Source organism: Microtus ochrogaster, chromosome 5 (assembly GCF_000317375.1).
Source record: "Microtus ochrogaster isolate Prairie Vole_2 chromosome 5, MicOch1.0, whole genome shotgun sequence".
Lineage (NCBI taxonomy): Eukaryota > Metazoa > Chordata > Mammalia > Rodentia > Cricetidae > Microtus > Microtus ochrogaster.
In genome coordinates this window covers 38,790,621-38,801,935 of record NC_022012.1, presented here as the reverse complement: position 1 = coordinate 38,801,935, position 11,315 = coordinate 38,790,621, and the positions used below count along the sequence as shown (strand labels likewise).

Below are 11,315 nucleotides of genomic sequence, written 5' to 3'. Positions count from 1 at the left end.
CCCTCCTCCCTCCCTCCTTGATTTTTCCATCCCCGCAGGCTTCTAACGCCTTGCTAGAGGCGCCCTCTCCTATTCCCCGCAATAAAGTAAACCCCGTGGATATTCACACTACCCCCTCCCGCCGCTGCCCTATCCCTCTTCCCTCTCCCTCCCTCTAGGCTTGCTAACCCTGCGCCCAGAGCTTGCCGGCGGCGGGCTCCTTCCACCCAGTGTATCATAATGCCCAACGACACCCCCCCCCATCATGAGAAATGTGCTGGCGAGCCCCCTCCCTTCGCGTGCATACATTAGGGTCCGCTTTGCATGCAGCGGCAAGCTGGTAGCGGTGGAAGAAGGGGCGGGGCGCCTTTGCCCGCCTCTTCCCTTTGGGCCCCGTCCGTTAGCCACCCAGTTTCAGCTCCGTTGTAACGCCAGGTCGTTCGCGCAGCTCACGCCGTGGGCTCCAACGTCCGGGCTGGGAAAACACACCCCAACTCGGCAGAAGGGCACTAAAGCCAGAAGCTCCTTGCCTCCCTCCAGCGCACAGTGGGGAAAGGAGGTGGCGGAAGCCCGCCACTCGGTCGTGTGCATTTTAGAGAGAGCTCCAAGCATGAAGATGGGAGGGGCTCCTCTTTTATTGGATTTTATTTTTTAAAGCGCATTCACCGACGCCCTTGCCATTTTGCATAGACTCAACTGGGCGACGCTTCGGTTTTGCATGGAGTACAATGGGGCTTTCTGGATTCTAGAAGCCTTCCATGAGGGCTAAGCCCGCCGCTCTCCAAGGCGGAGAAGGCTCGCTCCTCCCGGGACCCAGCAGCCGCGCCGCACTGGAAGCGGCTCTCCAGGGCAGCTCGAGTCTCTGCGCGTCCCGGGAACGTGTGTAATCGGCCCCTCGGCTCTCCCAGCAGCGGGCCACCCGCTCCCTCCGCCTCCATCCTCCCGCCGCCCTCGCCCCCTCCCCCTCTCCCCGGAACCCGCCTCCGCTCCGGGCTCCAGGGCTTCCTCCCCCCCCACCCCATCTTCCCTGGCGCTGCCGCTCCCGGAGGGCGGGGCATGCACTTATCCAGGTTGCGGGGCGGGAGGAGCCGGGCCCGGGGCTCAGCATAGAGCAGCGGCCGCCGGGCGGCGGAGGCGGAGGCCAGAGGCCCAAATGCAGATTGCAGGGCAAGCAAGCGCCACCCGGAGCTCGGCATAGAGGGCCGCGGGGTGCGAGCGGCCGGGCGGCGCCAGGCGGGTTAGGCAGGTTCCGGGGCCCGCCGCTCCCCCCCCTCCGCCTCCCCGCCCCCCTGTGTTGTCGCCTCTCCCTCTCGCTGCTTCACTTACGGGGCGAACATGGCGCACAGCTGTCGGTGGCGCTTCCCCGCCCGACCCGGGACCACCGGGGGCGGTGGCGGCGGGGGGCGCCGGGGCCTAGGGGGCGCCCCGCGGCAACGCGTCCCGGCCTTGCTGCTTCCCCCCGGGCCCCCGGCCGGCGGTGGCGGCCCCGGGGCGCCCCCCTCCCCCCCAGCGGTGGCGGCGGCGGCGGGAAGCAGCGGGGCTGGGGTTCCAGGGGGAGCGGCCGCCGCCTCAGCAGCCTCTTCGTCGTCTGCCTCGTCTTCGTCTTCGTCATCGTCCTCAGCCTCCTCAGGGCCGGCCCTGCTCCGGGTGGGCCCGGGCTTCGATGCGGCGCTGCAGGTCTCGGCCGCCATCGGCACCAACCTGCGCCGGTTCCGGGCAGTGTTTGGGGAGAGCGGCGGGGGAGGCGGCAGCGGAGAGGTAAGGGGGCGAGGAACCCCGGGTCCGGGGTCTCGACCCTCTGCGGAACCCCTCCCCTCCCCCATCCAGGTTTGAGGAGCATCCCAATCCTGGAAACATCCTGGGGTCCCTAACCCGGGGCAAATGGCCCTCCCATTTTGGAACCCCCCTTATGGACTGCAGACCCCCAGGCGCCTTCCCCGGGTGTTCAACCCCTCCTGGCTAAGGGCGTTTACCCCCTACACCGCCTTCTTTCCCTGGACCCTTCCCCAAATCCCTTGGCACAGACCCCCTTGCGGGGGTTTCCCATCCCGGGACTGAACCCCTCCTCCCTTTCACAGATTACCTCATCCGAGCCAGATTCCTCCCTCCCTCTGCCAGAGACCTGATCCCGCCACATCTCCGCCTCCTTTCCTGGGCAGATGTGTTACTCCTAGGGCAGTCTTCCCCTTGGACATCTCTCGGGTGGTGGCTTCATCCAGGGCCATGTTCTTCTCCTGGCCCATGGGAAATCCAGGTGCCTTGCTGCACCTTGCTTTCGGAAAAACCTGACCAACCCTCTCTCCATCTCCAGCCAGGTCTTCACCTTGCCAGCCACTCCCCCTTCTCTCACCTGTACTCCCAGCCCACTCCCACCTCCAGCACACCGGGCCTCCTCGTCCCGCCCCACCCCACGGGAAACCTTTCCCCTCTACCTTGCCTGTCCTCATCTCTCCTGCGAAGATAACAGTGCTTTCCCCTGCCTTAGTCCCTTTCCCCATCTTCCAGGGCTGCGGTTCCTAGGCTGCTGGTGTCAGGGATTTACCTCCAGCTCCACCCCTTTCCCTCCTTTAGATGAAGGACCAACGGTGTGTTAGAGGGAAAATGACCCAGTGTCCCCCTAAGCTTGGAGCAGAGCTACTTTCCAGTATTCTCCTTGAGAGGGAGCAGACTTTCCCTCCAGCTCTAGAGAAAGGGGGCCCCCAGTGAGGGGTGATGTTTGTGGGGGGACTAGAACAGCATCCTCCCAAGGGAAGCAGCTGCTCTCTTACCCCACCCACTGCGCCTGAGAGCTTGCAGTCTCCGGCCCTGGCTCCCTCCCGCCCTTCTCTCTCTCTTTCTCTTTTTTCCCCTCGTCATTTTATTATTGATCCACCTTTTCCTAGGCCAATCCTGGGGCTTGGTAGGGGTGGAGGAGAGCCCGGCTGGGGTGAGAGTAGATAAGGGACAGTTTTACGTTAGTGTGGTGGCAATGGTGGTTGCTTTGGGTTGGGAAAAAGAGGAGGATCATGGAGCAAAGTTAGTCTTTGGGAGGTAAGATTATTTGCGATTCCTATTGGGAGACTCAAGGTGGGTGGAGGGTCAGCGCTTTGCCCCTTCCCATTGAGTAATCGGTTGAGAACAGGGATGCTTTGATAGGCGGTCTTCATCCTTTTTCAACAGAAAGGAAAGTTGCCCAGGGAAGGGAAGTTGAGTTCAGGTTCAGTCAGTGGCGTTGCGCATTTGTTTTCCATTGGATGCAGAAAGGGCAGTTTGAGTCGCAGGAGGGGGGGCGGAGAATGGGATGGGGGATGCAAGGGGGAGGAAGAGCAGCTGCCAGGGGCTGAAGTGAAGGGGGGTAGGGGTTTGCTGTTGATTGAAACAGAAAGGGAAAGATAGCAACCAGCAGTTTCCTGCATGCTCTGCCGTTGGGGCAAACCCCTTGTGGCCCCTTATGCCCTGCACCCCTTTAGATTTAGCAAAGGCCTTGGGAAGACCTGGAGGGAGGAGATCCTAAGGAGCTGTCCTTTTTTTCTTTCCCCCAGTTGTTAGTCTCCCAGCCTCCTTTTAAAAATTGTTTCTAAGGCAGCTGGCTCAGGAGACTGACAACAACCCGCCTTCTGACAGAGCCAGGAGGACATGTTGGGGGCGTGTTCCTTGCTGTGTAGCTAGCTAGCTGCAGCATCCTCTTTGCCTGCCTCTCTCAGCTCTGTCTCCACCTCCTTTTCCCAGCCTTCAGAAGGCTGCTGCAGTAAGCAGGGTTGTTTGAGAGTGTTTTATTGGTTGCTGTAGATTATTATTTTTTTGAAAGGCCAATTCTGTATTTTTTAAGCTAACAACACAGATCCCATGTAGTTGAAGAACCAAAGGCCTCATACATGACAAAAAGACTGAACTGTTCAGGTTACTTGCATGGAGTTGGTGCTTAAATGTGAGTTGATTCTGCTTTTTTTTTTTTTTTTTTTTGGTTTTTCGAGACAGGGTTTCTCTGTGGCTTTGGAGCCTGTCCTGGAACTAGCTCTTGTAGACCAGGCTGGTCTCGAACTCACAGAGATCTGCCTGCCTCTGCCTCCCAAGTGCTGGGATTAAAGGCGTGCGCCACCACTGCCCGGCTTGATTCTGCTTTTTTAAAAGATACAGCAGCAAAAAAAAAAAGTCTTACATTGACTTATCATTTACCTACGTGTTTTCAAAATTGAGACTAGACTGGTTATATGTTGAATTTTATTTTTGTGTATATTTGAGTGTTATAAGAAAGTCTCTATTAGGAGAAGTTGGTCTGCTTTATGGAGATGCCCAAAGCAGCAGCATTTTGTTGTTGGCATGCTTATGCATTTCATATTGAAGGACCATGTGTCCAAGGTCTCAATGTTCTTATCACACATTCAAAAGCAAAGTTTGATGTCAACAGCTTCCAATCATAACTTTTTTTTTTTTGGTTTTTTTTTTTTTTTTTGGTTTTTCGAGACAGGGTTTCTCTGTGGCTTTGGAGCCTGTCCTGGAACTAGCTCTGTAGACCAGGCTGGTCTCGAACTCACAGAGATCCGCCTGCCTCTGCCTCCCGAGTGCTGGGATTAAAGGCGTGCGCCACCATCGCCCAGCCAATCATAACTTTTTAAGAGACTGGTTAGAGAGAGAGAGAGAGAGACCTAGATCCAGGGATTTAAAATCTGGGCATCAGAATATTTTATCTGTTGGTCTTTGACAAAAACTACCTTTGAGGTTTTAATCAGGTGCTGACAGTTTCTTACCTGTCAATATTCTGGTTGTGAGCTAGCTCTTTATTTTGCCTTACTAGGTAATTTGTTGTGTAAAACTTGTCAGGGAATTTCAGTACCTATGAATAAGATCAAGTATGACGAGGAAGAGTTTTTCCTCTTTAGGACTTGTGCCTATGAATGGTAGTCACTCTTCCATTGTGAAAAGGGCAGGTGACCCCTTGCCTTAAATCCAGTGTTAGGTTTTTTTCTAAACTGGACTTGAATGAGCTGTTGGTAAGCTTTCTATCTGGTCGTTGGGGGCCATGTAGCACGGGCTGATGGTAGGTGTTGTACATGGTAAACGAGAGTGGTAGCCTCTTCCGGCATGGTGACTTTCAGCATAGAAACCAAGCATTTGGTGACACAGTCTTACACATCAATGATAGAGTTCCACAGGTCTTAATCCAGGCTGGCATACTTACATTATCCTTAAGGTTGCTTCTTAGAAGTTATCCGTGCTTCTTAGGAGGTCTCGTCTGGACTCTTGGAGTTGTTATGTGACCCAGAACGATTGTAACCTCTTTAAATTGTGGTTCACTTTAAGGGAATAATGACTTGGAGTTGCACATAATCAAAGCTGAGTTCTTCTGGTGACAGAACTCCGGATCCTCCTGTAGGAACCATGCTGTTACCCACAGGAGACCCGTTCTTCGTTGCCATTGGTTCTTTGCTCTCCTTGGATCGATCTCTCTGGTAACAGCTACATAGGAGTTCCTTGGGATTACATTCTGTTATAATGAGGTGATTTTTCAAAATACATAGACGCTTGGGCAGTCTGTGTGAATTAGGAAGCACCACTGAGGTCCATGTCTTGTGCTGCTTTTCCATGCTCTTCATAGCGTCAGCCGCTGTCTCAGGTGGTGCTCAAGTGACTATGTTTGCATTCTAAATAAGCACAGCAAAGCAGCATCTTCCGTTGACTAGAACTTGTAGTAGTTTAACATTTATTTCAGAAATATTTTAACATCCAGCAGTCTTCATTGAGTTCATATGCCTCTCCTATCACCACTCAACACGTTAAAAGCAGTTTTCTCTTGATCTTATCACCGCACACTTTAATTATATGTGATATTAAAACTGAATTATAGCATTGGTGCATATTTGTTTTCATCTAAAGTTGAGTGAAGTCCCTGTGGCTTGAGGCAGGCTTTTAGGTTGGGCTTAGAAAAGAGGGTAGTTCTCTAACTGGAAGACTGCTGGAGAGTGTCTGCGATTTTTTTCCTCTTTAATTAAAAAAAAAATTTAATGTTAACCAAGTGTATGTACCCAAAGAGTTGTTGGTCTTTCATTGCCTTCATGGCTGATCCTGAGCTTGGCAGAAGGTGAATGAAGCTGAGAGAGCACATGGAGTGGACATCAGTGGGTATGAGCTCAGTCTTCCTCATCCCTCTGTCACTGCCCCTTAGGACACACTGAGCAATTCATGTCTTTGGTTTGTTTGTTTGTTTTTGAGACAGGGTCTTATTATGTAGACCATTCTGGCCTTAAATTTGTGGAGATCTGTTAATCCAATATTTCCTGAGTGCTGGGATCAAAGGTATGTGCCCCCATGCCCAATTGGGCAATTCACTTTTAACCTTCAATTTCTGATATATAAGTGAAGTTGTACTAAATAGCTCATAAACCTTTCTGTTCAATTATTCTTATTCCTTATTTCTTCATCATCATCAAGACAGTCTTGCCATGTAGTCCTGGTTGTTCTGGAACTCCCTATGTAGAGAAGGCTACCTTTGGATTTCTCAGTTCTACCTTGGTGTCTTCCAAGTGTTGGGATTACAGACATGCAGTACCACGCCTAGACTAGAATTTCTTATTCTGAGTTTATTTGTTTGTTTGTTTATTTAGTGAGACTGTAGTGCTTTTTAATATCAGATTGTACATTTGCCTGTTTAACTATCATTATTGTTAGGAGAAATTTCACCTTGGTGGGAGAAGTTTTCATTGGATGGAAAAAAGCATAAGGGTTTTGCTGAAGTTGACAACAATAATGGAAATACTTTTGCTTTGGTTTCTTGCTGTGTACTCATGCTGACCTTGAACTTCTAGGCTCCAGCAGTTCTGCCTCAGTCTCCTAAGTTGCTGGGACTATAGACATACACCAGTGTGCCTGTCTTGAAGATCAAGTTTGAAATAAAATGCCGTGTACCTGTAGAGAACTCCAGCATTATCCTGTTGTTTGGTTAGATTAGTTTTCATTGTTGTAATTTCCTTACCTAAAAGGAAGCTATTTCCAGTCTGGATGATGTATTTCTTAGGTGTATGAGCTTTTAAATGAAAGCGTGAATCCAGAGCAGTAGAACCTCCTTTGAATGAAGGAGCTGTTAGTAAGTTTTGAAATGAAGTGCTGAACATTAGGAATGCAATCTGAAGGATTTTTTCTCTTCTCCGAAAGCATGTCCCATGTCCCCGCATTTCCCTCCCAGTTAAGCATCTCAAGGCGCATGCTCCTGGAGGACATGGTTCACAAAATAGTGAGTTCCCTTCTGATTAGAAGCAAGAGAAAATGCTCCCATTTGGGTTTCATTTCTCATCTCTGCTCACCTTGAAGCTGTCCTTCCAGGGAACAGCTGTGCAGCCTGAGCCCGCCAGTTGCCTCCCTTACTCGGTGGCTGGAGGGGGTGGCAGCCGCACTTTTGCCTGCTCGGAGGCGGAACAGACTGCAACGCCTCTCTCTCTTTTGGAGACTCACTGTGTTTTAATTGTAGGTCTCCTAATTAAGATCTCTTTGTGCCTGCCCACATTCCTCTAGTGTTGGCACAGAACTTCAGCTCCTTTCTAGCACTTAACTGAACGCCTTCAATCGGGCCTTTTGTGAATATCTTGTCTCCATTCCTCTGCCAGGGTAGAGAGCCTGGTGGCCCGGGTTTTGAGGAAGGGGAATTTTGTGACTGTCCCTGCACTAGTACAAACCTTCTTGGGGATGGCTTCAGTGGACCCTTTCTTTGAATATCATTTTCTGGGATTAAGAAAGATGAAGTTACTAATGAGTCTGGCATGATGCACCTACATTTGAACCAGATTCCTAACCCTGTAGGCATGGGTAGGAAACAGTCGCTAAAGAGTTCACTGTTAGAAAGTCCTTGCTTTCAAGAACAATGGCAATGGGTTTTTGATCCTACTGCACGTACTGGCTTTGTGGGAGCCTAGGCAGTTTGGATGTCACCTTACTAGACCTGGATGGAGGTGGGTAGTCCTTGGACTTCCCAAACATCAGTGAACCCTGATTGCTCTTCGAGCTGATGAGGGAGGGGAACTTGATGGGGGAGGGGAAGGGGAAGGGAAATGGGAGGCGGTGGCGGGGAGGAGGCAGAAATCTTTAATAAATAAATAAATTAATTAAAAAAAGTCCTTGCTCCAGGCTCATCAAGATTGGCTTATGAAATTGGAGGAGTTAAGTTTTATCATGGATTAAATCACAGACCTGTGATTTTTGTGGGCTTCCAGGTTGTGAGGATAAATGATAAAATGAAATTATTATTTGACCCCAGGTTGTACCAGATTTTGGAACAGAGTGAATAAAATAGCTTTGAGATTGGGATTGGAATTAGCTTTTTTAAAATGACATTTATTGTGCACGCATATGCGAGAGTGTGTATGCAAGAGCCTGTATGAATGAACGTGTATGGAAATCAGAAGACAGCTTGTGGGAGTTGGTCTCTCCTTCTGCCATGTGGGACCTGGGGATTAAATTGAGGTTGTCAGGTTCTCCAGCAAATGCCTTTACCTGCTCAGCTATCCTGTGAGCCCCTGAATTAACTTTTTTTTAAAACTAAAATTGCCTTGCTAATTGTAGGTGCCAGTATTTGAGGTCAGGAACTGGCTAGCTGAGCTTTTAGAATAGTTTCAAAATAAGCTAGAGTAATTTCTGTTAAAGGTAACTCAGTTTTGGTTTCCACTGTACTGGTGCTGAAAATGTAGCCCACCCTTTCATTGGTCTGCAGTGTAGCATGCTAGAGGAAATGGAGAGTCTTTATGAAGAAGAAGGATCTTAAATTCTTCACCTGGGCCCTGATGGTTTCATTGATCACATCACTATGAAGTAGGCAGACAAAGGGCTGTTTTGTTGTTGTTATTCTCATTTCTTGGTGGTGAAGGCCTGGAAGAAGGAAGTACAGGATCTTTTATGGCACGCATTAAATAAGCTGCAGGCCTGTGCTCTTATACCTGAGTGGGTGGTTTTATGGCCTCATTCTCTAATTGCTGGCATTTATGACAGTGTGGATGCTACTGGCCCTGTGGCTGAGGTAGATTATGCTGGGAATAGGGGGAGAAGAGGGGCCCTTTTGTTAGCCTTTCATTTTCTCCTTCAATAAGGTCTCTGAGAAAGCCCTAAGGAAATGCTCAGACACTAGAACTGAGAGAATGACTTCCCATAAAATGGTCCTTTATGTTTTTAAAAGGGATGGGTTGCTTTTCTTGACCTATCCAAAGAAATCCATACCACCACTGTTAAATATTTCAATGGGTTTTTTACCTTGTCAGGTTACACACCTCATGGGAAGCCAACCATGAGGCTGAAGCTGTTACCTAAGGTTTGCTTTTAAAGACCTGACTTGTAGTTCCCTTGAGTTAGCACAAAGCTTCCTGGAGGCCAGGCTTGGTTTAACTTTTTAGATTCAGAATATATCGCCCTAATAGGTTTAGTTTGACAAAGGTATTAACGTGAGAGTTAGTTGGCAGTTTCTGCACAGCGCATGAAAATTCCCCCTTCCTTGAAATGAGTGGTTGTTTTTCTACTTGACAAATAGGTTGGAGGGGTTTCCCCAGATGTGTTACCTCTCATCCTGGCTGCAGCAAGACTGTGTGAGGTTTCAGTGGGTGGGGTCTATTTCCCTGGTGTTTATTTCAGCGCTGGAGTTTCTTCTGTCTGTTTTACCTGGTTCTGTGCATTTCTGGCTTGTGTTTTGTTGCAGTGTTTGTAGATGGGTTGATGACTTTGAGCAGTGTGACCCTTCCTAACATTTCTACTGCCTGAGAACTCTGACCCGCATTGCCCATGCACTGCTGAAATAGCATTGTCTTCTCAATTCACTGCATCAAAGTAATTGTGCCTGGCTCCCCTTGTCCTGAGATGAGAGAGTAATGGGAGTTGTGAGGAGTGTTTTTGGAGGAAATGTTTTCATTGGGCTCGCTTTTAAACTTGGTTCTAAAAACTAGGAAAAAGTTGATCACACATTCATAATAAATATCTTGAGCAGTGAATTTTGATAGGCGCCTGAAATTTAGCTTTTGCCATTCATCAGAACAGACTAATTTTTAGATCAAACACAATACCGTCCCTAGATTATTGCTTTAATTATAAGCAGTAAAATCTTGTGGATAACATCTCTTTAAGCTTGGTTAATGAGGAAATCCTCTTGTAATCTCTCTGACTGGCAGTTTTTATTTGTGCGTATATAAATGCCTTTACAAAGGGGATGGTGAATCTCATAGTCTAATCTGGAATAGTGTGAGATAATATAGCTAGTGATTAGGGGTTGCCAAGACCGGGCTCTGGATTTAGACTACCTGGGTTCAAATCTCAGTTTAACCATGTATTAGCTGAGTGTTTCTTCATTTGCAAATTGGAGGTAATCATGCTTCAAAAGAGTATTGTGAGGCTTAATTGAGACCATGCATGCAAAGCACTTAGCACTTTACTTAGCACATAGGGAGCCCTAGTTATTATTAGAATGAGAAATTGAAAGGACATGAGAGCTATAACCTTTTTATCATAACTGGATTGTTTTATTACTTTGAGGTGTGTGTGTGCGTGCGTGCGCACACACATGAGGGTAAATCTATTTGAGTGCTATGGTTGACCCCAGCCATGACACAACAGATGCTCAATGTGTCCTGACTTCAGAATGTTACTGATTTTGCCCAGGGTTTCAAGTTACCTGTAAGCTAAGTGGACCCGAACTGAAGGACAACTAACCATCTTGGTAACAGAAGGTGTCATTGGTAGCCAAGGACCCAGAGGGGAGAAAGTAGGAAAGGTTGGCTCTTGAGTTGTGGACTGATCAGGCTCAGGAAACTGCATAGGGGTTGCTACCTTTTTCTTTATGACTAATATTCTTAGTCTTTTTATTAGTGTTTTTTTCCTTTCGAGTTACTATTTGATGCTTGTCCTCAAGTTTCATTTGGGCAGAATCAATGTTGATCAATAGCAGCATTTCTCAACTTATGGGGTTGTGCTGTGGGAGGTGATGTATGCTGTGAATATGTTTTATTGCCATTGGTTAATAAAGAAGCTGCTTTTGGCCAGTGGCTTCACAAAGTAAAGCCAGGCTGAACGAGATATAGAGAGAGAGTAGGTGGAGTCAGAGAGATGCCATGAAGCTGCCAGAGGAGACAGACTTGTGCTGAAACCTTGCTGGTAAGCCACAGCCTTATGGAGATGCACAGATTAATAGAAATGGGTTAATTTAAGATGTAAGAGCTAGCCAATAAGAAACTAGAGCCAATAAACCAAGCAGTGATTTCATTATTGGTACACAGACATACATGTAGGAAAAACATCCATACACATAAAATTTTTTTTTTGTTTTTTGTTTTTTGTTTTTTTTTTTTTTTTCGAGACAGGGTTTCTCTGTGGTTTTTTTGGAGCCTGTCCTGGAA

The 11,315-nt window shown here is 48.4% G+C and overlaps 1 protein-coding gene across 6 annotated transcripts in view; it reads left to right on the top strand.

Moving 5' to 3' along the window:
• Positions 1–1,083: 1,083 nt before the first annotated feature.
• Positions 1,084–11,315, top strand: part of Kmt2a (lysine methyltransferase 2A) — an 82,447-nt gene continuing 72,215 nt past the window's right edge. For 5 of the 6 annotated variants that reach the window (XM_013346236.2, XM_005347211.3, XM_026779145.1 and 2 more), the window contains exon 1: positions 1,084–1,737. In XM_013346236.2, coding sequence (XP_013201690.1) covers positions 1,315–1,737 — 423 coding nt within the window. In that variant the 5' untranslated portion in view covers positions 1,084–1,314. The remainder of the gene's footprint in view (positions 1,738–11,315) is intronic. The other variant, XM_013346237.2, reaches the window with a different exon arrangement.